Source organism: Monodelphis domestica, chromosome 6, assembly GCF_027887165.1.
Source record: "Monodelphis domestica isolate mMonDom1 chromosome 6, mMonDom1.pri, whole genome shotgun sequence".
Lineage (NCBI taxonomy): Eukaryota > Metazoa > Chordata > Mammalia > Didelphimorphia > Didelphidae > Monodelphis > Monodelphis domestica.
In genome coordinates this window covers 75255573-75282434 of record NC_077232.1, presented here as the reverse complement: position 1 = coordinate 75282434, position 26862 = coordinate 75255573, and the positions used below count along the sequence as shown (strand labels likewise).

The 26862-nt window shown below is 43.1% G+C and overlaps 1 protein-coding gene across 1 annotated transcript in view; it reads left to right on the top strand.

Annotated features, from left to right (window-relative positions):
• The first annotated feature begins 802 nt into the window (after positions 1–802).
• The window catches only part of DGKQ (diacylglycerol kinase theta), a 116629-nt gene continuing 90569 nt past the window's right edge, over positions 803–26862 (top strand). Inside the window, exons 1-2 of the mRNA XM_056802275.1 lie at positions 803–1284; positions 18390–18469. Coding sequence (XP_056658253.1) covers positions 936–1284; positions 18390–18469 — 429 coding nt within the window. The 5' untranslated portion in view covers positions 803–935. The remainder of the gene's footprint in view (positions 1285–18389; positions 18470–26862) is intronic.

Here is a 26862-nt window from a genome sequence, read left to right as displayed (position 1 = left end):
ATTAAAACCAAGGTCTTCTGCTTCAATGTTCAGTATACTTTCCACTCTCTCATACTAGGGCAATGCTACCTTGGGGGTCAGAAATATTTTGTGTTCCTATTCCAGTTCTGAGGCTCACTAGTTGTAAACTATTAGGGAAGACTCCAAAGAGATTACTTATGTGAAGTGCTTCGCAAATTTTAACCGTCTACATAAATGTCAATTATTGTTTGTTTTTCTTAGCTCTACTGGCGGATAGAAACAAGTAAACAGATAGTAAATGCAAAGATAATAGGAGGAAAGACTTCCCAGTAATAGAAGGAAAGGCTTCTCAGTAGGAGATGACCCTTGAGCTGAGTTTGGAATGCAGTTAAAGAATCTGAGACACAGGGGCCAGACGGGATCTAGAAGTCTTGGCTCTGCCACCGGCATGCTCTGAGACTGCCGTGAGACCTTTGAACGAGGGTCTTCTCCTTGCTGGGTCTCAGTTTCCTCATCTGTAAAATCATGGTAATGACCTCAATGAGCTCTAATGTCCCCAGAAACTCCAAAGGTTTTAACCCCTTCCCCTCCGCATTTAGAGCTGCTGACGAGGAGGGAGGACATGAGTAGGCTGGTTCCACCGCGCGCTCAGCTCCTCCCTTCTGGGGCGCCCAGACCCTCCCTCTAGCCCAGGGTCTGTGCCTCCACGCACCTGCGGGTCCCCCAGTCCCGAAGCGACCCCGCCCCGCTCCGCCCCATCCCTCCCAGTCCCTCCCCCTGCGCCCGTGTGCCTGGAGCCGGCGCCTCTGGGCATGCTCAGTAGCTCTGGGGCCACAGTCTGGCCGCCAGTCGGAAGCTGTGTGCGTCTCCGGCTCCGGTTCCCGGCCGGGCCCATGCGGACTGCGGAGCTCGCTGCCCCCGGTGCGCCCTGGGCGCCCCGAGCCTGAGTGAGCCCCCAGCTGGCTGCGGGCCGGATGGCGGCGGCGGCGGCCACGGGCGCTCGCTCCTGGTTCGGCGGCGGCGGCGGCAGCAGCAGCGGCGGCTCAGGCTCGGGCTCGGGCTCCGGCTCCCGTCTGGGAAGCCCGGCCTCCAGCCCCCAGCTCGGCGGCGGCGGCGGCGGCGGCAAGGGCCGCCCGCAGCCGGGCCACACGGGCCAGGGGCAGGGCGCCGGGCCAGGACAGGGACAGGAGCCGGGCCCCAAGCCCTCGGCGACCCCCGCAGCCCCTCCGGGCCACAGCTTCAGGAAGGTGACGCTCACCAAACCCACCTTCTGCCACTACTGCACTGACTTCATCTGGGGGCTGGCCGGCTTTCAATGCGAGGGTGAGTGCGTAGACTTCCCAGACCCCCTTCCCAAGGACAGAGCCCTGGTTGGGACCCTCTCAGCTGCAAAAGCCATCCAGGGACCCTCGAGCACCTACTGGGGCAAAGCAGACAACCTTGAACTCGCTCCTGGGGCTTAGAGCCCTTCCAGAGACTCTCCAGGGGCGTAAGATCTTATGGGGCCCCAGACTCTTCTTGAGGGATGAATGCCAGTCTGGGACCTCATCTACTCCTCCTCTGGGGCAGATCTTAGCTAGGGTCACTTGACCCACCTCCACCCCGAGGACAGACCTCAAGCCTTTCTCTGCTGCTATTCACTTGCCTAAGCCTTTGACCCCTAGATGCTTAATGCCTGGACCATTCCATCACTTCACCTGTCCACTCTCCTCTGTATCATTCTGCCTAGGCTCCCTAGTTTCTAGGTTTGCCTGCTTCTTCCTCGCAGAGGTCTAGCTTGGAAGCCTACCCTGGGCAGAGGACCATAGAAACAGAGAGTAGGCCAGGTTAGATTTGGGGAGGGGTCTCTCTGTGGAGATTGGAGGGATGAGCAACTTTTTTCAATTGAAGACCCTCTGTTTAACCTGGAGGGGAAAAAAGGGTTTCTCTTGCACATTAATCTGCTAGACATCACTTTTCCATCAAACATCTGTCCTTATTCTAACCTCAAGTCTGGAAGAATCTGTATTCCTCCCTCTCTAGCATTTTGTATTTCTTACAAGAGGTTGTCATAGAATATCGTGAAATATGACTATCTGTGTTTATGGTTAGGTCTCCAGGACAACATTAGCTCTGAGAGGGTAGGTTCTAGATAATTTCTAAGCTTTGGACCTTCCCTAGCACTGAGCACTCTATGCACACAGATGGAATGTGTTGAATTGATATTGTTCTTATTGGTCAGGGGAACTGAGGGACAGAAAGGAACATTCTGGGAGCCTTAGTTGTGTGCCACCTCCACCTCTTCCAACCCATAGTACTATTGGCTTTTTCATGGGCAATCAAGCCCCTTCTTTATGCAGAGCCCAATTCTGGGTGTTCTGTGGGAAACAGGGCTTAGTCAGGCCCTTCCCTTGGGGAGCAGGGAGCTCATGGAACTGGGTCTGGGACAGGTATAGACACTGCTTCGGATGTTTGAAGAAGGGAGAAGTCACTTCAAGATCGTGTAGTCAGGAAGGGCTTGCTGAGGAAGCTGGTACACAAACAGAGCCATAGTTTGGATTCAATTGAGGCTATGGAATTATGGAAGTATGGATTGAGCAAAGAGGGGGATGCCCTGGCTATGCAGGGGGAAATCTGGAAGTCCAGTAACCTTTCCTTTGGAGATCACTGTTGGGCCCCATGAATGGCTACCCAGAGAGCACAGCCAGCTCCCCAGAGACAAAGAGTTCAGCTCTTCAAACAGTTGTCCTGATGGCCACAGATTAGCTAAAGGATCAAGTTAACCCTCAGTTTGTTTATTAAATTTTAGATCCATAGAAGTGGGATAGGAGTAGAGATAGGGATGAGACCTATATTGGCCCAGTATTGATGTAGAAGGTCTTCCAGATGAGAAAATTGTGCCATTACACGTTGGCATCTTCTTCAGTCAGCAAGCATTTTTTTTTTAAACCTTCACCTTCCATCTTAAAAATCAATTCTGTGTATTGGTTCCAAGGCAGAAGAATGATAAGGGTGAAGCAATAGAGGTTAAATGACTTGACCAGGGTCACACAGCTAGGATGTGTCTCAGGTCATATTTGAACCTAGGACCTCCCATCTCTATGTCTGACTCTCTATCCACTGAGTTACCCAGCTATCCCCTCAGCAAGCATTTATTAAATGCCTACTCTATCCTGGGAACTGATCTAAGTGCTGAGGATACAAAGATAGATAAAAGACAATCCTTACTGTCAAGAGCTCCCAGTCTAATGGGGAGACACTACAAACAATTGTACAAAGAAGGTATGTACAGGATTAATTGCAGATAATCCACAGAGGGAAAAGCCTGAAGTATTAAGGAGGATGGGGAAAAGCTTCTTGTAGGTGGGATTTTAGCTGGCAATTGAAGGAAGCCAGCAGATAGAGACGAGGAAGGAGAGAATTCCAGGCTTGGAGGAAAGACATGAAAATGCCCTGAGTAGGGAGTCAAGTGTCTTGTGTGAGAACACTAGGAAGCTACTGCCTCTGAACTGCAGAATGACGCGTGCATAGTCTTCAAGAAAGCATAAAATGTCAGAATTTGGGAAGAACCTTTCGAGACCATCTAGACCAGGCTCCTCATTTTACATTTGGGGAAATAGAGGCAGTGTCAAAGACACACATACACAAAGCAAATTAATAGAGTCTGGAGAAGCTCCCAGGACTTTTGGGGACCTGTTTGTTCATCTCCCCAGTTTTTACCAAGGTTGTGGACTCATGCAGAAAGGGAGCCAACTCTGGGCAGATAGTAGGCATTTATTATGTTTATGGGTTCAAAGATTCAGAATTGAAAGGGACCTTCTAGGTCATTAGTCTACCCCTCCCCCATTTTACTGTTGAGGAAACTGAGACTCAGTTTGCTCTGGGTCATGCAGGTAGGAAGTGACAGAACCAAGACTCCCATCTTCTGCCTCCATTCTAGTATCCTTTCCAGGGCACCTGGTTGCTTTTCATTTGAGTGCCTATTGTTCTTGAAGGATTATAATTAATTGATTAATGATACTTTATGAGATGGAGCTTAGGGTAGAGGGAGAAGAAGATTCAACTTGGAGCCTCAGGTGCTGAATAGAAATCTCAGTTCTGCCACTTACAATGAGATGTATGTGACCTTGGGCAAATCATTTCCCTTCCAGGAGTGTCTTTATCTTCTGAAAAATGAGATTACTAATGCTTACCTCACTGGAGTGTTGTCAGAAAAATGCTTTGTAAACTTTAAAATGGAATTTTGGTGAATCATCTTTATTACTACTAATGATAACAGTCATTTAGTTTTGTGGCCATGGCAGGGGACAAAAGAACAGATGTAGTAATAATACTGAGTGTGTAGTCCATGTCCAGCTAGCTGAACTTCTAAACACCGGGCAGGGAGAGGATGAAGGTTGCTGAGTCCTTACTTGGACAATAGTCCTAATGGAAGATAGATGGTAACTGCAGCATTTCATATTTCTGAAACCTTCTTTTCAAGGAAGTCTATTTTTATCCCTACCTTACAGATGAGAGCCAGAGAGGGGGAAACCACTTGTCCAGCTAAGAGGCAAAGTCCTTGGACCCAGACCCTCGAACTCAGAATGTCAGTCCTCTTTCTTTTTCTTTTCTTTTTTAAAAAATCCTTACCTCTTGTCTTAGAATCAATACTAATCATCAGTCCCAAAACAGAAGAACTGTAAGAGCTAAGAAATTGGGGTTAAGTGACTTTTCCAGGGTCACACTGCTAGGAAGTGTCTGAGGTCAGATTTGAACCCAGGACCTCCCTTCTCTAGGCCTCTAGGCCTCAATCTACTGAGCTACCCAGCTGCCCCCAGTCCTCTTTCTTTTATACTTAACTGATTTTCTTCTTGTTGTGGACCAAATTGTAGTTACTTCCTACCACCTACGCTTCCTGTTCCACCCTCTTCTGTCCTCATTAGTAGTAGCTTCTGAAAGTGACCACCATTAGCCACTGAGCAGGTTAACACAAGACCTTGGGGTTTAATTGAAAGAATAGTGAAAGGGGCAGCTAGGTGGCACAGTGGGTAGAGTGCCAGGCCTGGAGTCAGGAGGACGTGGCCTCAGATACTTCTTAATATTGGGACCCTGAGCAGGTCACTTAAGCCTGTTTGCTTGTCCCTTGCCACTCTTCTGTCTTAGAGTTTCTAAGACAGAAAATAAGAGAAGGAAGAAAGGAAGAAAAATTGAAAGGAAGGAAGGAAAAGAAAGCACAGTGAATATTGAAGCAGAAGCCTTGGCTTTGAGTCCTAGTTCTGACTTCTCCCTCTATGACTTTGCTCATGTCTCTTCTTTCTTAACTCATTTTCCTTCTCCCTTATTGGATAAGAGAAATGAACTAGATAGATGACCTTTAAGGGCCTTTTGGTAGTTTTCTATTCTGGGAGGTTACTGGAACCCTCCAGGTGTCAGGGAATCTGGGAAGGGGAAGAAGGCATTTTTAAAAAGGAACAGATAAGGGTCAGTTTATGGTACAGCACAAGACAGAGTTGTGGAAATGGCTCTGGGCTGGGAGGCAGGAGGCCCTGCTCTGTTACTTCTGAGTTATATGGTCACGAAGCTTCCATTTCCTCAGTGGGGTGTTAGCTAAGATGTGGTTCTCAACCTGTTTGAGAATAGGAACCTCTTTTTAAATTTCCAGTCTTTCAGACTTCCCCTACTGTCTATGTGATGGTGATTGTGCTATTAGCTATAGTGTCTTGATTAGACAAAATAACATACAACAACAAAAAAAGAAATAATGTGACAAAAATAACATGCAACAAAAAGCTACTATGAAATTCAGGATTGCTTTTAAGTGAGTTATATTTTAGCAATTACAGTATTTATGTGCATATGAAACATAGAAACACACAGGAGCAAGATGTTTTCTATGTTGTTTACACAAGGTCCTTATTCTGTATCAGTTGTGTCTGACTATAATTCCCTTTGGGGTTTCCTTGGCAAAGCTACTGGGGTTGTTTGTCATTTCTTTCTCTAGCTCATTTTGCAGTTGAGGAAACTGAGGAAAACAGTTAAGTGACTTGCCTAGGGCAACATTGCTAGTGACTGGTGCCGGATTTGAACTCATATCTTCCCAACTCCAGACCCAGCCCATTATCCAACTACAGAAGATATACTTATTTATGGATTTGCAGACTTCTTGAAAAAACTCTAGCTTGGGGGCAGCTGGGTAGCTCAGTGGATTGAGAGCCAGACCTAGAGACGGGAGGTCCTAGGCTCAAATCTGGCCTCAGACACTTCCCAGCTATGTGACCCTGGGCAAGTCACTTAACCCCTATTGCCTTGCCCTTACCACTCTTCTGCCTTGGAGCCAATACTGTGTATTGGTTTCAAGACAGAAGGTAAGGGTTTTAATAAAAATAAAACAAAACAAAAAAAACCTCCAGCTTTGCATGAGTCTGGAGCCCTCCAGTTGGGACCCACTGGACTAAATATTTGCTAATTCAATTCAGCATTTACTAAGAGCCCACCATGGACAAGGCAGTGGAGATACACTGGTCCAGTTCTAGATTTTCAGCATAAAGGCTGTATACAAAGCAAGCAGCTTGGAACTTTTTGAATCTGTGTTCCCTGATCCCCAGTGACTGTCATAAAGCAGCCACATCCCTCCTAAAGTTCCCTCCTTCCTGATTAGTGCTGGTAGGAGTCCCGGAGTCCGGGCAGGACCTGTGGGTTTAATAGGCTGCCGAAGATGGGATTGTTGTCAACGAGTAATATAGCTCTGCCATCCCAAGCAAGCCCTGACAGGACTCCTGGGGAGCAGGAGTAAGCCCTCATACTGGGAAAATGCCTTCTGTACTTAAGCGGTTTGGCTTCTCTCAGGCCGATTTTAAGCTTAAGCCCCATTCTCTCCTGAGACTGGCAGAGACGATTAGCTATGTGAGCTGAGAGGCCGTGAGGAGGAGGATCTGTTCTCAAGGGCCCTCAGGACAGGCGGGTGTCGATGTTTGGGTTTACGCTGCGAGCCAGAGACTGGAGCTCCTCGAGGGAGAAGTGGTCCAGAAACAGCTTGGAGTTGGGCCTTTCAGGCTGCCCCAGTGGGGATGAGGCCAAGTGCAGGCAGGAGGTGGGCTTTGGACCTAGAAGAGAGCTCTGTGAATCCTGGAGGATGTCGCCACTCCACTCCAATAAAGGAATCCTGACCTTGTGGGTTTCAGCTATTGTCACAATTCCAGACCGTGTCTGCCTTCAGCTCACTGGAGGGTAGAGGGAAATCAAGGCATCCAGCTTGTACGTTGTCAGTAATGGAGTAAATACTCTTGGGGGAAACTTTATACTTGGTTCAGGGGTACAGAGAGGAGAGAAACCTGGACCCTCCAGGGCCAGGGGATTTGTGGTCCAGGAGAGGAAGCAGAATATACACAAAAAAAGAGAATAAAGAGAGTAAGCTTACAGTTAGGAGCCTTGGTTCCAAATTCAATCTCTGGTTCTTATTAGCTTTATGAATAAGGATAAGACACCGAACTTCCCAGCCTCAGTTTCCAGTTCTATAAAAGGGTTTTTATAGAACTTCTGATTCCTACCTCAGAGGGATGGACACTTTAACATACTAGCAATGGGGTGGCTGCTGTTATCTTGGAGAAGTGTTTATGATCCTAGTAACTAGGTGGCACAGTGGATAAAGCACCAGGCCTGGAATCAGGAAGACCTGAGTTCAAATCTGATCTAAGACCCTTAATAGCTGTGACCCTGGGCAAGTCATTTAACCCTGTTTACCTCAATTTCGTCATCTGTAAAATGAGCTGGAGAAGGAAATGGTGAACTACTCTAGTATCTTTGCCAATAAAACCTCAAACAGGGCCATGAAGAGTCAAAGACAACTGGAATGACTGAACAACAACAACATACAGTGGCTCACTGATTTGAGGTGAAGCTCTGGATGTCAAAAAAGCTTCCTTAAACCTTCTTTCATTGTGAAATGTTCAGCTTCTCTTCCCCATGACAAATACAGAGGCTTCCTGAATGGTCTGATTTAAATCAGGGTGGAGGGGAACATTTGAGAAAATGCAAAAGGCAGGAAAGTCCATCTTACTGATGAGGAAACAGAAGCCTAAGAGAGGAAGTGACTTGTTCACAGTCACATTGAGCTAGCTGGTACTAGAGCCAAGATCAGCATCCTGGTCCTCTATCTATTTTTTTAAAACCTTACTCTCTGTCTCAGTATCAATTCTAAGACAGAAGGACAAGTTCTAGAAAGTGTTTGAACTGGATTTGAACCCAAGTCCTGCGGTCTGGTACTCTATCCACTGTGCTACTCAGCTGTCTTTTCCCTCTGAGCAGCACCCCTCCCCATTTAAACTCATATCAATGGTAATTCTCCCACCCTTCTCCATACAAATCCCCTTCCTTAAACAACTCAATTCTGTTGCTTATGGCAGCCTAGGGAAGGTTTACCAAGAGCTGCCTCTTCATTTTTTTCTTCACCAAAGATCGGTTATACAGTTAACATTGTTTTCTGGGTGCCCAGTCTGGAGCTGGCAGCAGTCATTTCTAATGACCAGGCAGTATTCATAGAACAAGTGAAGTGACTGACTCACTGTACTGTACCCTAATTAGACTCCATCTGGAGTGCTGAGTACCATGTTGAAGGCAAGCCACTGCCACGCTGGAGGGAGATAGTGAAAATGGGGAGGGGGCTATAAGAAATGTGGAGATGGGTAGAAGGCTCTAGAGAAGAGAAGACTTGAGGGACCCCAAAGGGTTTTCATATGGAAGGAGGGATTTCACCTGGTTGGCTTCAGAAAGGAGAACTACAAATAAGGGGGCAAAGAAAGTAGGTTGAAAAGCAGAATTTTGGCTTAATATCAAGATGCATTTCCTAACAGTGACCACTGTCTAGTGGGCATCTGAAGGATCTGAGTTCAAATCCAGCTTCAGACATTGTGAAATCACACAGCTGTGTGACCCTGGCAAGTCACTTAGCCCTGTTTGCTTCCATTTCCTCATCTGTAAAATGAACTAGAGAAGGAAATGGCAAAGCACTACAGTATGTCTGCTAAGAAAACCCCAAATGGGGTCCTGGAGATAAGACTGAAATGACCAAATAGCAACAACAAAGGCAACTCTCCAGCGGTGAAGTGTCTGAGCTAGAAAGGATTTTATACATCACTGGGAGAGAGGCTCTCTTGGACTCTTTTGGCCTGGGTTCAGAATCATATTTTTAAATGCATAAAAAAAAAATCAAATGGAAAGGGCTAGCAAGGAAACCAATTATCCTTAAAGTCTGCTATCAAAAAAAATTTTTTTAAGTAAAAATCCCCTCATCTAAGCCAATCTTTTCATTTTACTGATGAAGAAACTGAGGACTTGCTCAAGGAAATGACTTGGCTCAGGTCAGGTGGTGAGTTAGTGGGGAGCCAGTATTAGGATCCAGGTTTGATGATTCCTCACCTGGAGCATTTAAGAGGAAGGGGCTGGGAATGGAAGGATTTCCTCCCACTGACATCCCAGCAACTCTCTTAGGAAGTGAAGACTGGAGAATTGTAACACTTGTACAGTCCACGCTGTAATATGTAGCTCCTAAAACAAAGGGTTTGGTGTTTTGTTTTGTTTTTTGGCCATCCTTTGCCCTGAGCCAGATGTTTTCCAGTCACACTAATAGCAGTCCCTCCCATGTATACAGAGCTTTACCATTTATAAAGCTCTTTCCTGAGTATTTCCCCATTTGATCCTCACCATCACCCCATAAAGAAAGCAGAACAGGGCTTGTTCTCATTTCATTGAAGAGAAAACAGAGGCCAGAGATCACAGGGTGATTTAGTGTTAATTAGGGACTTCAGAGCAGTTTTCCAGCCCCCTAGCCTGGGCTGCTTTCTGCCTCACACTCCTTGTCTGTTTGTTCTTGTTGTTTTTACTGATGGAAAGCCTACCTGGGCAATGACTTTTCAGGAAGTGGGTTCTAGTTCCGCCGATCTGAGAAATGGGAAGAAATATTCCTTACCTTCTTCCTCTTCTTTCTCACCTCCCAGGGAAGCAGGAAAGATTCCTGGTTTTATGAGTTAAAAAGGTCACCCAGAGGAGCATTTGTAGGAGGCTCTGCCAGGCTGAGGCAGCTGCTTTGGGAGGGACCAGCCCAGGAGCCAGCTGTCTTTGAGAAGCTGGTGCCCACATGGCCCTGAGGTCATTTTAGCTGCTATTGTTGCAGGATGCTGGGGATGAAAGGGCTAGAAACAGCCACCCTCCCCTTCAAAGAGATTAACTTGGGGTCCCTGTACATATTTTGAAAAAATAGATTGATAACTGTACTTCAGTAAAATTAGAGTCCGCAGTAAGCCTTCGGGGGTTTAAAAAACCTCTATTGTCCATCTTAGAATCAATACTGTTGGGGGGCATCTAGGTGGCTCAGTGGATTGAGAACCAGGCTTGGAGGTGGATTCAAATGTGGCCCCAGATACTTCCCAGCTATGTGACCATGGGCAGGTTATTTAACCCCCATTGCCTAGCCCTTACTACTCTTCTGCCTTAGAACTGATACACAGTATTGCTTCTTTTTCTTTCCTTCTTTTTTTTAAACCCTCACCTTCTATCTTAGAATCAATATTGTGTATTGATTTGAAAGCAGAAGAGCAGTCAGGGCTATGCAACAGGGTTAAATGACTTGCCCAGAGTCACACAGTGGCTGAGGCCACATTTGAACCCAGAACCTCCCACCTCTAAGCCTGGCTCTCAATCCACTGAGCCATCTGACTGCCCTCTTATGGATTTTATTTTATGTGTTTAAAAACATAATTCTGAGAAGGGCTCCCTCCTTAGACCTCACTAAACTGCCAGATGGATCTATCAAATACAAAGAAAAGGTTGAGAATCCCCAGATTATGACATATACACACATAAACTTTAATGCAGGGGAGAATGAGATAGGGCAAAGGAAAGGTCCACAAGTGTTTGGGGAGATTTCAGGAGGAATTGGGGGTTGGCTGAGGAAGGCTTAGATTTATTGATCAGGGTGAAGTGCCCCTAGTGTTTGGAGGCTGACCTCTCCCAGTGTGCTGGGCATGAGTCACCCCCTGCCCCAGCCCCCTGTCATCTCTGGCATCTTATTTTCTTGGCCACAAAGATCCAGGAAGATTTGGGGAGATAACACCCTAAACTAGGCAGGACTTGAGGCTCCAAATAGAGTTTGCTTTTCGTTGCTCCTTATACCTCGAATCTCCTGGAACCTCTGGAAACAAAGAACCCAAGATGGGCACCAGCATAGAGACAACTGAGGTATTTCCTTCCCTGGACATTAATGCTTGGCTATTGAGACTGTGGTTTAACATGTATACTGTGCTTAAAAAGAATTCCTGGGGCAGGCAGGTAGCCGGGTAGATGGAGAGCCAAGCCTAGAGTCAGGAGGACCTGGGTTCAAATTTGGCTTCAGACCTCCCTAGCTATGTGTCCTGGGCAAGCCACTTAACCCGTTTCCTAGCTCTTACAGTTCTTCTGCCTTGGAACTGATATTCAGTTTCTCTTCTACAACAAAAGGTGAGGGTTTAAAAAAGGGGGAAACAAAGAATTCCCAAATGACATTTTTTTTGCCAATGAAATGTATGAGATGTGGCTGAGCAGCCTCTTTTCCAAAGGATACTCCGTCCTGGGAGTGGTGTTTGTGTGCCCGCATGGTCTGGCGGGGGCAGCTAAGGGGTGCCAGGGGAGGACCTTGGAGAGAGATTAGAGAAGTTTGGACCTAAGCCTTGCCCTGCAAACAACTGCTTGGGGGACATCCCTAAGGTTTGGCAGTGGGTGAGGCTTTGGGGCTGCCTCCCGGAAACCTGTTCTGCCAGTCCAGGATTTGACACTACAGAGAGATTGCTTAGTAACTCTGGTCGAAGGAGGGATTGTAAACTAGCCGAGTGGGAGGATTAATTGCTAGGTTGTCTCTATGGAAGTACAAGGAACAAAAATTCAAAGGGGAAGAAAGATGGTTCATTTGTAAAAATCCAGGCTGCCAGCAAAACCAGTCTGGGGAATGTTTATACTTTCACAAAGTCGGGCAGCTGACTTGAGGGTTAGCCTTGAAGGTAGATGGCCCCAAGAGGATGTATGGACTCTGACTGTAAGTATGAGTAAGGAAAAACCCAGCCACGTTGGGGAGGGCTGTGCCTGGTGACTAATACCAGGTCCCCCTCCTCCCCCCACAACCATTCACCCAGCACTTTGAAGGTCTTTCGGCCCTTTGCTGCCACTCATTTCTCTGTTTTGGACCTCTGGGAGGCAGGGAAGGCGGGGGGACTCTGCTCCCTCCTTGGCAGATGGGAAAACTGAAGCCCAAAGAGGGTTGACTTTAGGAAAGGCCCAGACCTTTGCCCCCAAGATTACACAGTTCCTCACAGAGCCTGGGTTAGAATTTAGATCCAGATGCCCAGACCTGAGCTTTGGGGCGGTTCTGTGAGGAATCTGGATATGTAGATCAGAATGGAGACACTCCTTTCTGTTTAACTGTCTGCAGACAGTATTTTTTTTCCCCATCCAGCAGCAAGTAAGGGATAACATTTTCTTGCCTCTATTATAAGTTTACAGACTCATAAATATACAGCTAGAAGGGACCCTTTGAAGTAGTCATTTAGCCCAAGTCTTTCATTTTATAGGTAAAGAAATAGAGGACCCAAATAACCAAGAGACTTGCCCAAGAGTAAGAGTAATACCAAAGTCTGGATTTGAACCCAAATCCAGCAGCCCTTTCACTGTGCTCTATTCTTCTGTGACCACTAGGCCCACACTGGCTCGTTTTTGCCTTTTCTACCCCAGAGCTCAACATAGGGACTGGGAAGTAGAAGCTGCTGAATAAATGTTTGTGGAATTGAGTTGAGGCAAACATCTAGAAGGTGGTGCCATTGTAGCAAAAGTCCTGGCATGGCCAGTCACGGTGGAAGGCAGTAGTATGGGCCCAGGGACGTACCTGTCATGTGTCTGTCCCTCAAGAAGAGGCTCTCCCCCACTGGTTTGGCCAACTGGCTGAGTGATTTTTTTTTTTTTAAGCTACAGAAACTCTAGGAAAGAGAGAGTTGTTGAAATCAGAGATCCTTGAAGAGTCTACTGAACTACAATTTGTTTGCATTTTCTTCTTTTTTTTTTTAACCCTTAACTTTCCACCTTAGAATGAATACCAAGTATCAGTTCCATGGCCGAAGAGTGGTAAGGGCTAGGCAATGAGTGTTAAGTGACTTGCTCAGGGTCACACAGCTAGGAAGTGTTTGAGGTCACATTTGAACCCAGGACCTCCCGTCTTTAGGCCTGGCTCTCAAGCCACTGAGCCACCCAGCTGCCCTAAACTACTTTTTTGATTATTTAAAATCATTTTTCTTTCCCAACATATTGCTTCCCCCACATCCCCATGAGTTTTCTTGTGTAATTAAGGATTTTGAAAAGGACAAAAGAATTTTAAAAACAGTTCAACAAAGCTAACCAATAGATGGAGTCCTGTAACAGTATGTGCACTGCTTCCCACCCACAGTCCCCCACCTCTGCCTACAAGGGAGGGAGGCCCTAGCAACCGGCAAGTTCCTTCATTTTGAATTATTTCCTATAAGGCTTTCCAGAATTTAATTCAACATTCTTTAGTTCCTGCTTTGGAGAAGACTTGTGCCAGGCTCTGGAAATACATCGACAGAAAAGGAGGCAGTTCCCTGCTCATCTGGGGAGGCAAAGTGGGGGGTGCCACTGGCACCCGGTAGTTTGAGGAGGGAGGAGGTGCAAAAGGGAGAAGGGGGAGAAAGAGAACCTAGGGAGGGAGTAGCCTTCAGAGTTGACTCTGGAAGCAAGATAAGAATGTGATAGGAAGTTTCTGAGAAGCATGGGGGGTGCCTTTGGGGTAAAAACCCAGAGTTAGAAGAAGGCACATTCAGGGAACAGCCAGCAGGCCAGTTTAGCTGGAATGTGGAGTTCATGAACAGGAATAATATGAAATCAATCTGGCATGGTAGGTGGGAGCCAGATTGTGGCAGACTTTAAATGTCAGGCCGTGGAGCTTGTTTGTTATCCTAGAGGCAATATATTTATTTCTATTTTTCTAAGTCTTAAAAATTTTTTTTCTTTTTAGTAGCAATTAGGGAGAGGCAATGAAGCATAACAAGTAAAGAGAGCTAGTCTCAAGATAAGGAAGATCTGAGTTCAAATCCAGTCTTAGACACTTAGCTGTGTGACCTTGGTCAAATCACTTAACCTCTGCCTACCTTGATTTCCTCATCTGTAAAATGAGGGAAATTATAGCAGCTATAATCTGTGGTTGTTGGGAGGATCTAATGAGATAGTATTTGTAAAGGGCTTTGCAAATCTTAAAGCATTAGATAAATACTAGCTATTATTATTAACTATTAACTTCTTATCCTTTTTCCTCATTTGTAATATAAGGATGATCATGGTACCTGCTTTACAGAACTGATGTGAGATAGTATTTATTCATGTTGTCCAATTGTCTCACTGGTGCTTTACTCTCCATGACCCTGTTTGGGGTTTTCTTGGCAAAGATAGTGGGGGGTTTTTCATTTCCTTCTCCAGCTCATTTGACAGATGAGGAAAGTGAGGCAAACAGGGTCAAATGACTTGTCCAGGGTCACAGTGCTAGTAAGGATCTGAGACAAGACTTGAACTCAGAAAGATGAGTCTTCCTAACTTTAGTACTAGGACTCTATCTACTGTGCAACTTACCTGCCCTGTGACATTCTTAGGATATGTATAACAACAGGATTATTAGATTAAAAGACACCATTTTTTAAATGTCTTATCATATTGTTCTCCAGAAAAAGGTTCCATTGACTTGAAATTTTCCCAGCAGTGTTCAAGGAAACATCCTATCCTAACAGTATTAAGCTTTTTTTTAATTTTAATTTTTATAATCATGCAAAACACACTTCCATATTGGTCACTGTTGTATGAGTAAACTCATACAAAACCAGAACTCTAAAATAAAACTGCAAATACACTGATGTAAAAGTTAATAGGGTTTGATCTGCATCTCTTGGTCACTGAGAGTTCTTGCTCTGGAGGTGGATAGCATTTCCCATTATGTCTTTCAGGATTATCCCTTTTCATTGCTTTGCTGAGAGTAGCTAAGTTTTCACAGATAATCATGGTACAATATTTCTCTGTACAATGTTCCTCCTGGTTCTGCTTATTTCACTCCGCACCAGTTTATGTGGATCTTTCCAGCTTTTCCTGAAATCATCTTGCTTATCATTCCTAATAGCACAATAGTATTCCATCACCATCATTTGTTCAACCATTTCCCCAACTGATGGACATTCCCTCAGTTTCCAATTCTTTGCCACCACAAAAGGAGCTGCTATAAATATTTTTGTACAAGTCCTTTCCCCCCCCTTTTATGATCTCTTTGGGATACAGACCCAGTAGTATTATTATAGGATCAAAGGGCATACACAGTTTTATAGCCCTTTGGGCATAGTTCCAAATTGCCCTCTGGAATGGTTGGATCCACCAACAATACATCAGTGTCCCAATTTTGCCACATCCTCTCCAACATTTATCGATTTCCTTTACTATCATATTGGCCAGTCCAAAAGGAGTGAGGTGGTACCTCAGAGCTGTTTTAATTTTCATTTCTCTAATCAAGATGTATTTATAACATTTTTTCATATGATTATTGATGGTTTTGATTTCTTCATCTGAAAATTGCTTATTCATATTGTAAGGATAGAGGGCAGGGAGATTTTGAATTCTGGGATATCCTTTGACCATTTATCAATTGGAGAATGGCTTATATTCTTATAAATTTGACTTGTTTTGCTATAGATTTGAGGAATTAGACCTTTCTCAGAAATTTATTATACATTTTTTTCCCAGTTTTCCTTCCAATTTTGGTTACATTTGTTTTGTTTGTACAAAAGCTTTTAATTTAATATAATCAAAATTATTCATTTTTTATCTTATAATACTCTCTGACTCTTGCTTGGTCATAAATTTTTCCCTTCTTCAAAGACCTGCCAGTTAAACTATGCTGTTTCCCTAATTTAGTTACCTAAATCATGTTTCCATTTTGACCTTATCTTGGTATAGCACCAATATTAAGTTTTATAGTTTTTGTTTACTTTTTCCATTGTAATAGAGTGAAGATATTAGGATAATGGGATTCAGAGCTAGCAAAGATTTTATTGATCAGATAGTTCAGTACCCCCCTCCATTAGAAAAACTTCAGCCAGGGAAGAGGCAAGTCATTTGTTCAAGGTCACAGACTCAGAATTCAAACCTGAGTCTTTTGAATCCACATCCAATGCTCTTTCTGTAATAGCTCATGGTATATATCTCAAGAGTGCTCTCAGAGCTGTTTTAATATGCATTTATTTCATTATGAAGGGGGTTGGCCATTTTCCTAAGTGATTATTTGTAATTTGTGTTTCCTCTTTTGTAAATTGCCTCTTTGTATCCTTTGACCACTTCTCCATCAGGGACTGGGTTTTTCCCTTGAATAATGTATTGAATTGTAATAATTTCTATCTGTTTTATTCTCCACAAAGACTTTTCCTCTAATGTGATATTTTTCTTTTTAACTTAGTTGTACTGTTTGTTGGGTTTTCTTTTTGAGGGGGAAGGGGGTTTATTATACAGATTTTTAAAGCATTACATAACCAAAGCCATCTATCTCATTCCCTAGAATTTCTTCTGTTTGTTCATTGTCCTTGGTTTTTGCCTTTTCCCAAATGTTCTTGCTTAGCTCTGCCATCCCCGATAGAATAATGAATTGCTCAGAGGGATGCAGATTTTTCTGTTTGAAGGTTTTGATTGAATTTTAGACTCAGACAGTTCTCTAAGAATGACATTCCCATGCTGCTAATCAATTTAGCAGGGTTGGGGCTGGGCTGGGCATGTGTATGTGGGAGGAGATTAGAACAGAGAGTCTTGGCACTAGTTTGGGATCTGAGAGGCCCTTTAGTGTGAGGCAGCTTGGTGCAATCTGGAGGTTCTTACCCTTTTTTAAATCACGGGCTCCAAGGGCAGTCTAAAGAAAACCAAGATTTATTTGTAAGGAATTGAAGGAAATGCTGAATTTCAGGTAGAGGTCAGTACAAATAGAGATGCCATTTGCTTTCCTGTTCAAGTTCACGGACCCCCTTATATATCTGTCATGTGAAGTTTAAGAATGTGGTAAAGATCCCCTGGTATAAATGGGAAAAGCCCAGATTTGAATCCTTGTTCTGACACTTATTAGCTTGGATGTCCTACACTAAAGTACTTCCCCGTTTTTTAGACCTCAGTTTGTCCATCTGTAAAATGAGGATCTAAATCCCTTCACTGCCTATCTCATGAGCATTATGAGCTGGGAGCATATTGGGAACTATGGGAGCATAATTTTTGTTGTCATCAGTTCAGTGTCTTACCCAATGCCAGAGTCTTTCAGCATCCCTGACCAGTTTCTGCTTGAATATCTTATCATTATCAGGAGCTCCCAAAGAGAACTACTTCCATTGTTGAACAGCTTCACTTGTTAGAAGGAAATGGGCCTTTTTATAAACTCCACCTGCTGATTTCCCCTTTTTAAAAATAATCCTCCACTTTATTGTGGCCTGGAGGTGACCCAGCATTCTTCAAGGCTATACCAGTGGAATGCCACTTAACGGCAAGTGCCTCTCAGCTGGAAGAGCTTCCGGTAGAGGACTAGCAAAAGACTGACTTAATATGAGGATTATCCCTAGATTGAGTGCAGGTGATGATTTTTTTTTTAAGCTCTAACATCCTTCTAAGACCATTTGCTAATTGTAGAGAGAGTAGGAAGTAAAAATCAACCTACCGCTTGACTTCAAGCTCTAGTGGCATCAAGTCTTTCCTTCCTTCCCTCTGAAGTGGCACCTCAGAATTGTTTGAATTTGGAATTCTTTGATGAATAGAGCCCACAGAAGCAAATAGCCACAAGGTTAGGGATTCTCGAGCCACACATGGCCCTTTTGTGCTCCATCTCCCCTGTTCTTGGTCTTCAGGAAGCAGGAGAAACATTGATGGTATCCATTTTGGTCTGTGCCTACTTGGGAAGGGACTCATGTGCCTATAGTGGCTTTGACAACTTGATCTGATGCCTGTGAATTTGGCTTTAGGATGTAGGGCCCCCATCCATTGTCCTATGGAATTCTGGTTTTTAAAAGACTGAGAATAGTTGGGCAGCTTTGACTACAGCACCATCAATATAAGCGTTGCTAGGTGGTCTCGTCAAAAGAACTGCCCTTGTGGCAAAGGTCCAGGTTTAAGTTCTGGCTCCAGCACTTATTAGCTCTGCAATCCTGGGCCAGTCTGTGGGCCTCAGTTTCCTTTTTTGTCATGTGGGGATTAGAACTAGCTACCTTTCAGGGTTGCTGGGAGGAATAACTAACTACTCTTTGTAAACCTTAAAACAGAATAGAAATCAGGACTATTACCTTCCAGTATCTCTGCCTGTGGTCTTCCTGTGCCCTCCAGGTTCTATTATTGCATCTTTCTCATGACGTTGTTGAATCTAAAAAGGTTTCTTGTTTCCACAGTCTGCAACTTTATGTCTCATGAGAAATGCTTGAAACACGTGAAGATCCCATGTGCCTGCATTGCTCCAAGCCTGGTCAGGGTGAGTAGAGAGATGGCATTTGCTACCTATAAATGAGAGGGGATTATTTTTTCTTTTTGCGGTGATGATGAGATCATTGATCATTCTAATGATTTTCAATTTGCTAGCTATATCTACACACATATATACACATGTGTGTACATATAAATTAAATTACAAACTTAAATGCAAGTATCCTTGGGCCAGGATGCTTTTGAGGTGTCTGTGCTAGGTCATCATGATGCCTAGAAAATTCATCATGGCACTTTGTATTTATTTTTTTTTCTATTAAAAAAAACAACACTTACCTTCTATCTTAGAATCAGTCCTTTGTATTGGTTCCAAGGCAAAAGAGCAGTAGGGGCTAGGCAACTGGGCTGAAGTGATTTGCCCAGAATCACACAGCTAGGAAATATCTGAGGCCAGATTTAAACTTGGGACCTCTTGTTTGTAGGTCTGGTTCTCTATCCACTGAGCCAACCGGATGCCCCTTGTATAATAATTGAATTCAGTTAATACTCAGATTAAACTTGAATCGTGGGCTTGAATTTTGTTGTTAGTATTCTAACTGGGCATTGTCTCTTGCTTCTCCTGGGTATGGGGATGGGGAAATGGAAGAGTAAGTGTCCTAATCAGAAGAACTGAGTCGGACGGTGTGTCTTTCCTACCATTTCTCAGTCATAGTAATACCATGGAAGAGCTAGAAGAGAATTAAGACCATTTTGGTCAAGTAGCTCTTAATCTTTTTTGGGTTAAGGGCCCCTTTGGCGGTCTGGCAAAACCCATAGACTCTTTCTCAAAATCATGCTTTTAAACACATGAAACAAAACACGTGGGGTTATAAAGGGAACCAGTTGTATTAAAATTGTATTAAAATGCTATTGAAATATTTGAATAATATAAAAATATTGAAATAAAAAGTTTATTTAAAAGTTCACAGATTCCCAGGTTAAGAACTCCTGATTAGTCTCCTAAGGAGCAAAAGAAGGGAAGTGACTTGTCCAAGGTCTAATTCTCTATTTAATAGTAAGAATAAGAATAGAACTTCTGTCTCCTGAGGGCTCATTCAGGGAATACGGAATCTCAGAACTGGAATGTACTCTAAGGGGCATCTAGTTCCATCTATACCCTAACATTCTATATTTCTGACAAATGGTTCTCCAGCCTCCTCTTGAAGACCCTACCACTGACAGAGAAAGCACAGCTTCTAGAGGCAGCCCACTGTAGTTCTGGATAGTTCCATTTTTCAATAAGTTGTTTTCCTCCAACTTACTATAGAGTCTAAATCTGCTTCTTAACAATTTGCATCCATGACTCCAAATTCCATTTGTTCTCCTTCATCCTGATGCCTCTTCATTTTTTAAAAGTTTTTAATTAATTTTTAAAATTTAGAATATTTTCCCATGGTTACATGATTCATGATCTCTATCCTTCCCTCCCCCTTCCTGGAGCCAACTAGCAATTCCACAGGGTTATACATGTATCATTGTTCAAAACCCATTTCCATGTTATTCATATTTACAGTAGAGTGATCTTTTAATGCCAAAACCCCAGTCATATCCCCATCAAACCACATGATCAATCATATGTTTTTCTTCTGCTTTTCTGCTCCCACAGTTCTTTCTCTGGATGTGGGTGTTCTTTCTCATAAGTTCCTCAGGATTGTTTGGGATCATTGCATTGCTGCTAGTAGAAAAGTCTATTACATTCAATTGTGCCATAATGTATCAGTCTCTGTGTACAATGTTCCCCTGTTTCTGCTCCTTTTGCTGTGCATCAATTCCTGGAGATCTTTCCAGTTCACATGGAATTCCTCCAGTTCGTTATTCCTTTCAGCACAATAGTATTCTATCACCATCAGATACCACAATTTGTTCAACTATTCCCCAGTCGATGGACAACCCCTCATTTTCCTTTTTTTTTTTTGCCACCACAAAGAGCGTGGCTATAAATATTTTTGTACAGGACTTTTTCCTTATTATCTCTTTGGGATACAAACCCAACAGTGGTATGGCTGGGCCAACGGGTAGGCATTCTTCTAAAGCCCTTTGTTGCATAGTTCCAAATTACCCTCCAGAATGGTTGGACCAATTCAAAACTCCACCAGCAGTGTATTAGTGTCCCAATTTTACCACATCCTCTCCAATATTTGGCACTTTCCTTTGCTGCCATATTGGGTGCCCCTTCATTTTGATGACTTGTGGGGCAAAGAGACTACTCTCAGTTTTCTGTTACTAGAGGTCTTTAAGCAAGGACTAGGGAGCCACTTGCTAGAAATATGGGTTCTTGCAGTGAGCAAGGGTTGTACTAGATAACCTCTGAAGTCCTTTCAAAGTTTGGATTTTAAGAGTTTTCATCCTTTCATCCCATCAAGTTCCTTCCAGTCTATAGGCTCCTTTCTAGGACCTCAGACCAATGTTTGCACATTGTAGCTGTTTAATAAATTATTGGTAAAATTGTGCTCAATACCAGTGAGTCAAGTAGAGAAAATTGAGCAAGATCCATTAATGGTGGTTTCTCCTACTCCCTGATAACCCTTCCTGCAGCCCAGAACTCCCAATACAGCTTTCATTTTGTTTTTTAATGGGTTTTTATTGCTAATCACTAGACAAAAATGTCTCCATGAATTCATCACTTAGGTTTTAATTTCCTGGTACTAAAGCTTCCTATTCTTACCTAGGCTGACCTCATGCAGAAAACACAGTCTATCAGAGGGAATATCCTTAAAACTCCTTTTTTCCCCCCTCACTTTCTCTTCCCTCTCTGCTTTCCTTGCTGTCCTCTTCTACTCCCTTCTTCCCTTCCCTCTCTTCCCAAAGAACTTTGCACACAGTAAATACTTAGTAAATGCTTTTTTTATCCATCCATTCCTTTCTCTTTTTTTCTTTGAATTCTTCTTTCTGTCTCCCCTCTCTTTCCTTTTGTTTCAGTGAAATAAATGTTTTATTGATGCCTGTTTTTTTTTACATATCTCTCACTCTTCAATGTGCTATCTCTCCAATCATAATCCTTCTTTGTAACAAAGAATTACAGTTATGTGAAGCGCTTGTCAGTTCTCTGTAGTACTAGTCAGTTATTGCATTGATCAAGAATTCAGAACTTGCTTAGCTTTATTTTTCTCTTCATTATTGTAGTCATCCTAAAAATTGTTCTTCAGGAAACATGTAATGCCCAGTGGATTTACGCGTCGGCTATGGGGGGTGGGGGGAGGAAAAGAAAATTATCTATGTCTTTAATGAATAATGCTTGGAAATGATCAAATAAAATATATTTAAAAAAATTGTTCTTCAGGTTCTGATTGCTTCATTCTGTAGTGGTTCATAAAGTTCTTCTCAGGTATCTCTGAATTCTTCCTATTGTTTCTTTCTGGATATATTAGAATATAATGGAATATACATTATTAAGATTACTGCACATAATGGAATGTAATATTCCAGCGTATCATGTATCATTCAGCAAGTGAGGGACAACCAGGGTTGTTGTTTTTTTTCTACCACAGAAAATTCTGCTATAGAAATTTTAATGCACATACGATCTCTAGCTTTGTTTTTGACTCCCTTAAGCTCTAGACACAATTATTTCTCCCCTATTCTCCAATGTGTGTTCTGCATTCCCCATCTGTTTGGATAGCTGGCACCTTTTGCCCCAAGACCTACCTAGGTCCCTAGTCCAGCTCCTTATAAGGGGAGATAGCCAGTATAGTGGCTAGAATGCCAGCCTTGAAGTCAGGAGGGACCTGTCCAGCCTCAAACACTTACTCACTGTGTGAGCCCAGGCAAATCACTTAATGTTTGTCTTTGTTTCCTTATCTATAAAATGGGGATAATAATAGCACATCTCTCCCAAAGTTGTTGTGAGGATCAAATGAGATCATTGTAAAGTGCTTAGCACAGTGCCTGGCATATAGTAAGATCTATGTAAATGCTAGCTATAATTATTTTTATTACTTCCTGTAAAATGGAGGTAATGATAGCACTTTATTTCCTGGGGTGTGGTGAGGATCAAGTGAGATAATAATTTTAAGTGCTTAGCACAGTGCTCAGCACATAGTAGGTGCTATATAAATGCTAGCTGTTATTCTTATAACTATTATTTAACCTCTGCCTGCCTCAGTTTCCTTATCTGTAAAATGGGGATAATAGTAACACCTACCTCTCAGGATCATTGTGACGATCAAATGAGATAATAATTGTAAAGTGCTTAGGACAATGCCTGGGACATAGTAGGTTCTATGTAAATTAGCTGTTGATGATGATGATGATGATGATGATGATCCTTAGGTCCTTTTGGGTGCATTGTCTTTATTCATGGGAAACAGACCCTTTTGAAAATAAATTTCTGGCTAATTTTAATTAAGCAGATTTCTCCCATTTCAAAATTTTTGGTCCTCTTCCTACATCCCAAAGTAAATTTTCCAAGACTTCTCTGGGCAAGCATAGGTTTCTGGACTCAGATCTAGAAGGGATCATAGGGATCAATCTAGCTCAGTGCTATTATTGTAAAGGGGAAGAAACTGAGGCTCACAGAGAGAGGTGAAGGCACTTGCCCAGAGCACACAGCTATCTAGTGGCAGCGATTGGGTTGGAACACAGGTTTTTCCCGTTACACATGGCTGTCTTCTAAGGTTCACCACAGGTGGGTGAATGTTATGTAATGACTTCCTGTTGCCCTCAGTGAGTGTAGATGGGTGGAAGCCCTTGGACTGTGGCTTATAAGACATGTGAATGGTCAGAGTGTGCCAGCATTAAACACCCATGGGGAATATGGAAATATGGATTGCATGAAAGCACTGATAGAACCTATAACAGATCATTTACTGCCAGGGGAGAGAATCAGAATTGCAGGATGTAAAAAAAAAATTGTAAAAAAAAAATAGTTTCAACATATAGTTAAGCTTCATTAATTGAAGTCAGGGATCTAGAACAAGATGAGTCACAGTACCATTGGCTTCAGTCATGTCCCTCCTTGGGCACCGAGACTAGGAAATGGGGATGGCAAGGACTTTAGATCATATGTCTGGGTTCCCAGAGAGCAGACTGAACTCACTGAGCTTGGAAGGTAAATTTACCATTGCCCTAGTGTCAAAGGGCCTGATTAGGGTGACACTTGAACTTGTTTGTGATTCTAGTCTTCCCAGATCCTGCTGGGATCCCCCTGCTCCCAAGAACCAAGATGGAGAATGACGTCATTCTTCTATTTATAAGCTAGTTAACATAGCCTCTTAGAACATCAGTTTCTTAATCTGTCAAAAGGACATATGTACCACACAGTGACCCCTTCTTTCTATGCTAGTCTCCATTCTCTGGATTTGATCCACTTTGTCAGTGCCATTTCTGTAAATGGTGTCCAGAATCAAATAGGTGGGCCTGATGCTCTATCCTCTGAGCCCCAGAGCTGTCCTTCCTTGTCCTTGTTTTCTCTGGAACTCCACTGTATTGTTAACAAACTTCCCTTCATCCTCCATCTTTTCATTTCCACATTCCTTCCACTTTCTTGGACTTGGAGATGAGGAGCTCTTAGAAGAAGACATTGCAATCTTTACCACTATGGTCAGGACTTGTTGTTCCTTCTGTTGAGGCCCCCAACACACCATGCTAGCAGTTATCATCAGCATCCCCCTTTAATCGGTCCTCTAACCAGAATTCCTTCCCTCCTTTAGAATTTCCCTCCATCCATCCCTTTCATCTTCTCCAAATCCTTGTTGCCATAATCTACTGTTGTCTAGACTCCTCACCCTTTCAGGAATTTAATGCCTGGTTGCATGTGGATCATTTGGAAGGATAATGAATTCAGGAGAATTTTTTTTTTTAAAGGATAAAGAAGAGTTGGTCCTGTTTTTAGGTAGTAGAGGAAGAGTCATGTCAGTAGGGAGGGAGGTATTGAAGATGAGAGAGGCAGAGAAGAAATGCCTGAAGGGCAAGATCATTAAAAATGGCATGAAGAAGGGCAGCTAGGTAACTGGGTGGATAGAGAGCCAGTCTTGGAGGTGACAGGTCCTGCATTCAAATATGACCGTAGACACTTCCTTGCTGTGTAACCCTGAGCAAGTCACTTAACCCCAGTTGCCTGGCCCTTACTACTCTTCTGTCTTAGATCACAATAATAAGTAAGGGTTTTGTTTGTTTTTTAAATTTGAAAATTTTTATTTAATTACTTGATTTAGAATATTTTCCCATGGTTACATAATTCATGCTCCTTCCCTCTTCCTACCCCTTGTCACCCCCCGCCCATAGCCAATGAGCAATTCCACTGGGTTTAAGTAAGGATTTAAAAAAAAAGAAGAAGAAATGGCACAAAGAGCACAAGTGGAAGAGCTGGCCTTGGCTAGGGAAAGGACCATTTGTTTCTTAAAGTCTGGAGAAAATGAAGAGAAAATGAGGCAGAGTAGGGAGAGGAGGATAGGGAAGAGAATGGGAGATTTCACAGTTCAAAAGATGAAGCTGCCACAGGTTTCGGTAATAGTGAGATCTAAGGCCCAACCATCTCTGCAGATAGCTGACACAGGAAAGATAATTTGCTGGGGGAATTGTAGGGAATAAATGAAGAAGCCAGGGAGTTTGAAGGAACATTTTTGTTGGTAATAAAGCCCCTAAACATGAAGTCAGGGTTTGAGCCAGGGAAAGACTAAACTAGGTATTAAACTCCTCGAGAAAGATTGAGTGACCCAGACATTGGCCAATGGTGGCACTAAGGATTTTGACAGAGTAATTGAGATGAATTGAGAGAACTTCAAAGGAGAGGTTAGTGAGAGACCCTGGCACGGGGAAAATCTGAAAATGATGACAGGGAGCTAGGAATACACTTATGACTCTTCCTTGAGCCTGTACCCGAGAGTACCGTGGCTTACAGTCCCTCTCTCCATCTCAGACTGTAAAGTCTCCCCATTCTAAACAAAAGAAAGCATTTCACTTAATTTTATCCCCTTGATATATTGGCCAATTCTTCACCCTTTCATAGTGAAAATCTTAGAGAATCAATCAGTGTGTATTAAACACCTAGTATATGTCAGGCATTGTTTTCTGGGGTTATAAAGACAAAAGTGAAACCCTTACCTTCTGTCTTAGAGTCCATACTGTATGTTGGTTCTAAGGCAGAAGAGTGGTAAGGGTCAGGCAGTGGGGGGTTAAGGGATTTGCCTAGAGTAATTTATAGCTAGACAATGTCCTGAGGTCAAATTTGAACCCAGGACCTCTCATTTCTAGGCTTGGCTCTCTATCCACTGTGTCATCTGGCTGCCCCCCAGGAGTTTATATTCTGATGGGAGCAACAGCACTCACATAATTCTAGGCAAAGTAGAGATAAGAATTCTGCTGAGAGGAGGAAAAGCCTCTTGTAGAAAGTAGATTTTGAGCGGGGTCTTTCTGGGAACTAGGGGTTCTAAGAGGCAGAAGTGAGAGAGACCATTTCAGATGATAGGGATAGTCCATGCAAATTGAGTGACTTAGGACTTTGGGAATTCAAATTGAAACTGAGTGACTCGTGATTTCAAGAATTTGAATTTGGCTGGACTGAAGAGCTTGGAAGGTGTAATGTGGCTGGACAGAGAAGAAAAGATCTTTTATACTCCTTACTTCCACTTTATTATTCCCCACTTACTTGTCAACTCTTTGTAATTTGGCTCCAACCCCACCATTCACCTGAAACTGCTCTCTCCAAAAATGAGACATCAGTAGTGTCTCATTTTAAAAATAAAAAAATTCTTAATATCACTTTTTTTTTTCAAATCTTTACCTTCTGTCTTAGAATTAATACTAAGTATTGGTTCTAAGGTAGAAGAACTCTAAAGCCTAAACAGTTAAGTGACTTGTACAGAGTCACACAGGAAATCTGAGGTCAGATTTGAACCCAGGCCCTCTTTGATTCCAGTCCTGGTGCTCTATCATTGAGTCACCTAGCTGCCACCGATGATCTCTTTATTGCTAAATCCAGTGGTCTTTTCTTAGTCTGTATTTTCTTTGAACCCTCCAGATTTTGATACTGTTGACTAATTACTCCTTGGCTATTCCTTTTGCCCTTTAATTCATGACATTGATCTGTCCTTGTTTCTCTCCTACCTCCACATATTTAGGAAAGGAACAGATTCTCATTTGCCATCATTGGCTCACCATCCATCCTTCAACTCCTTATCGTGTGTGTCCCCCAATGCTCTCTGTCTTATTGTGTCATCTTTTCTTTCTCTGTATCATTCTCCCTTACTTCATCAGCTCCCATGGATTCAATTATAATTTCAATATAGATAACTCTCAAATCTATCTTTTGAGCCCTCGTGTTTCTTTTGAAGTCCATTCTCACCAAATGGAATGGGCAGCTTCAAGGCTTTAGTGACCTTCCCATTGCTAGAGAGATTTAGGCAGAAGCTGGTTGACCACTTTTCAGATGTTATGGAGGAGATTCAGGGTTTAGGTGGGGATTGG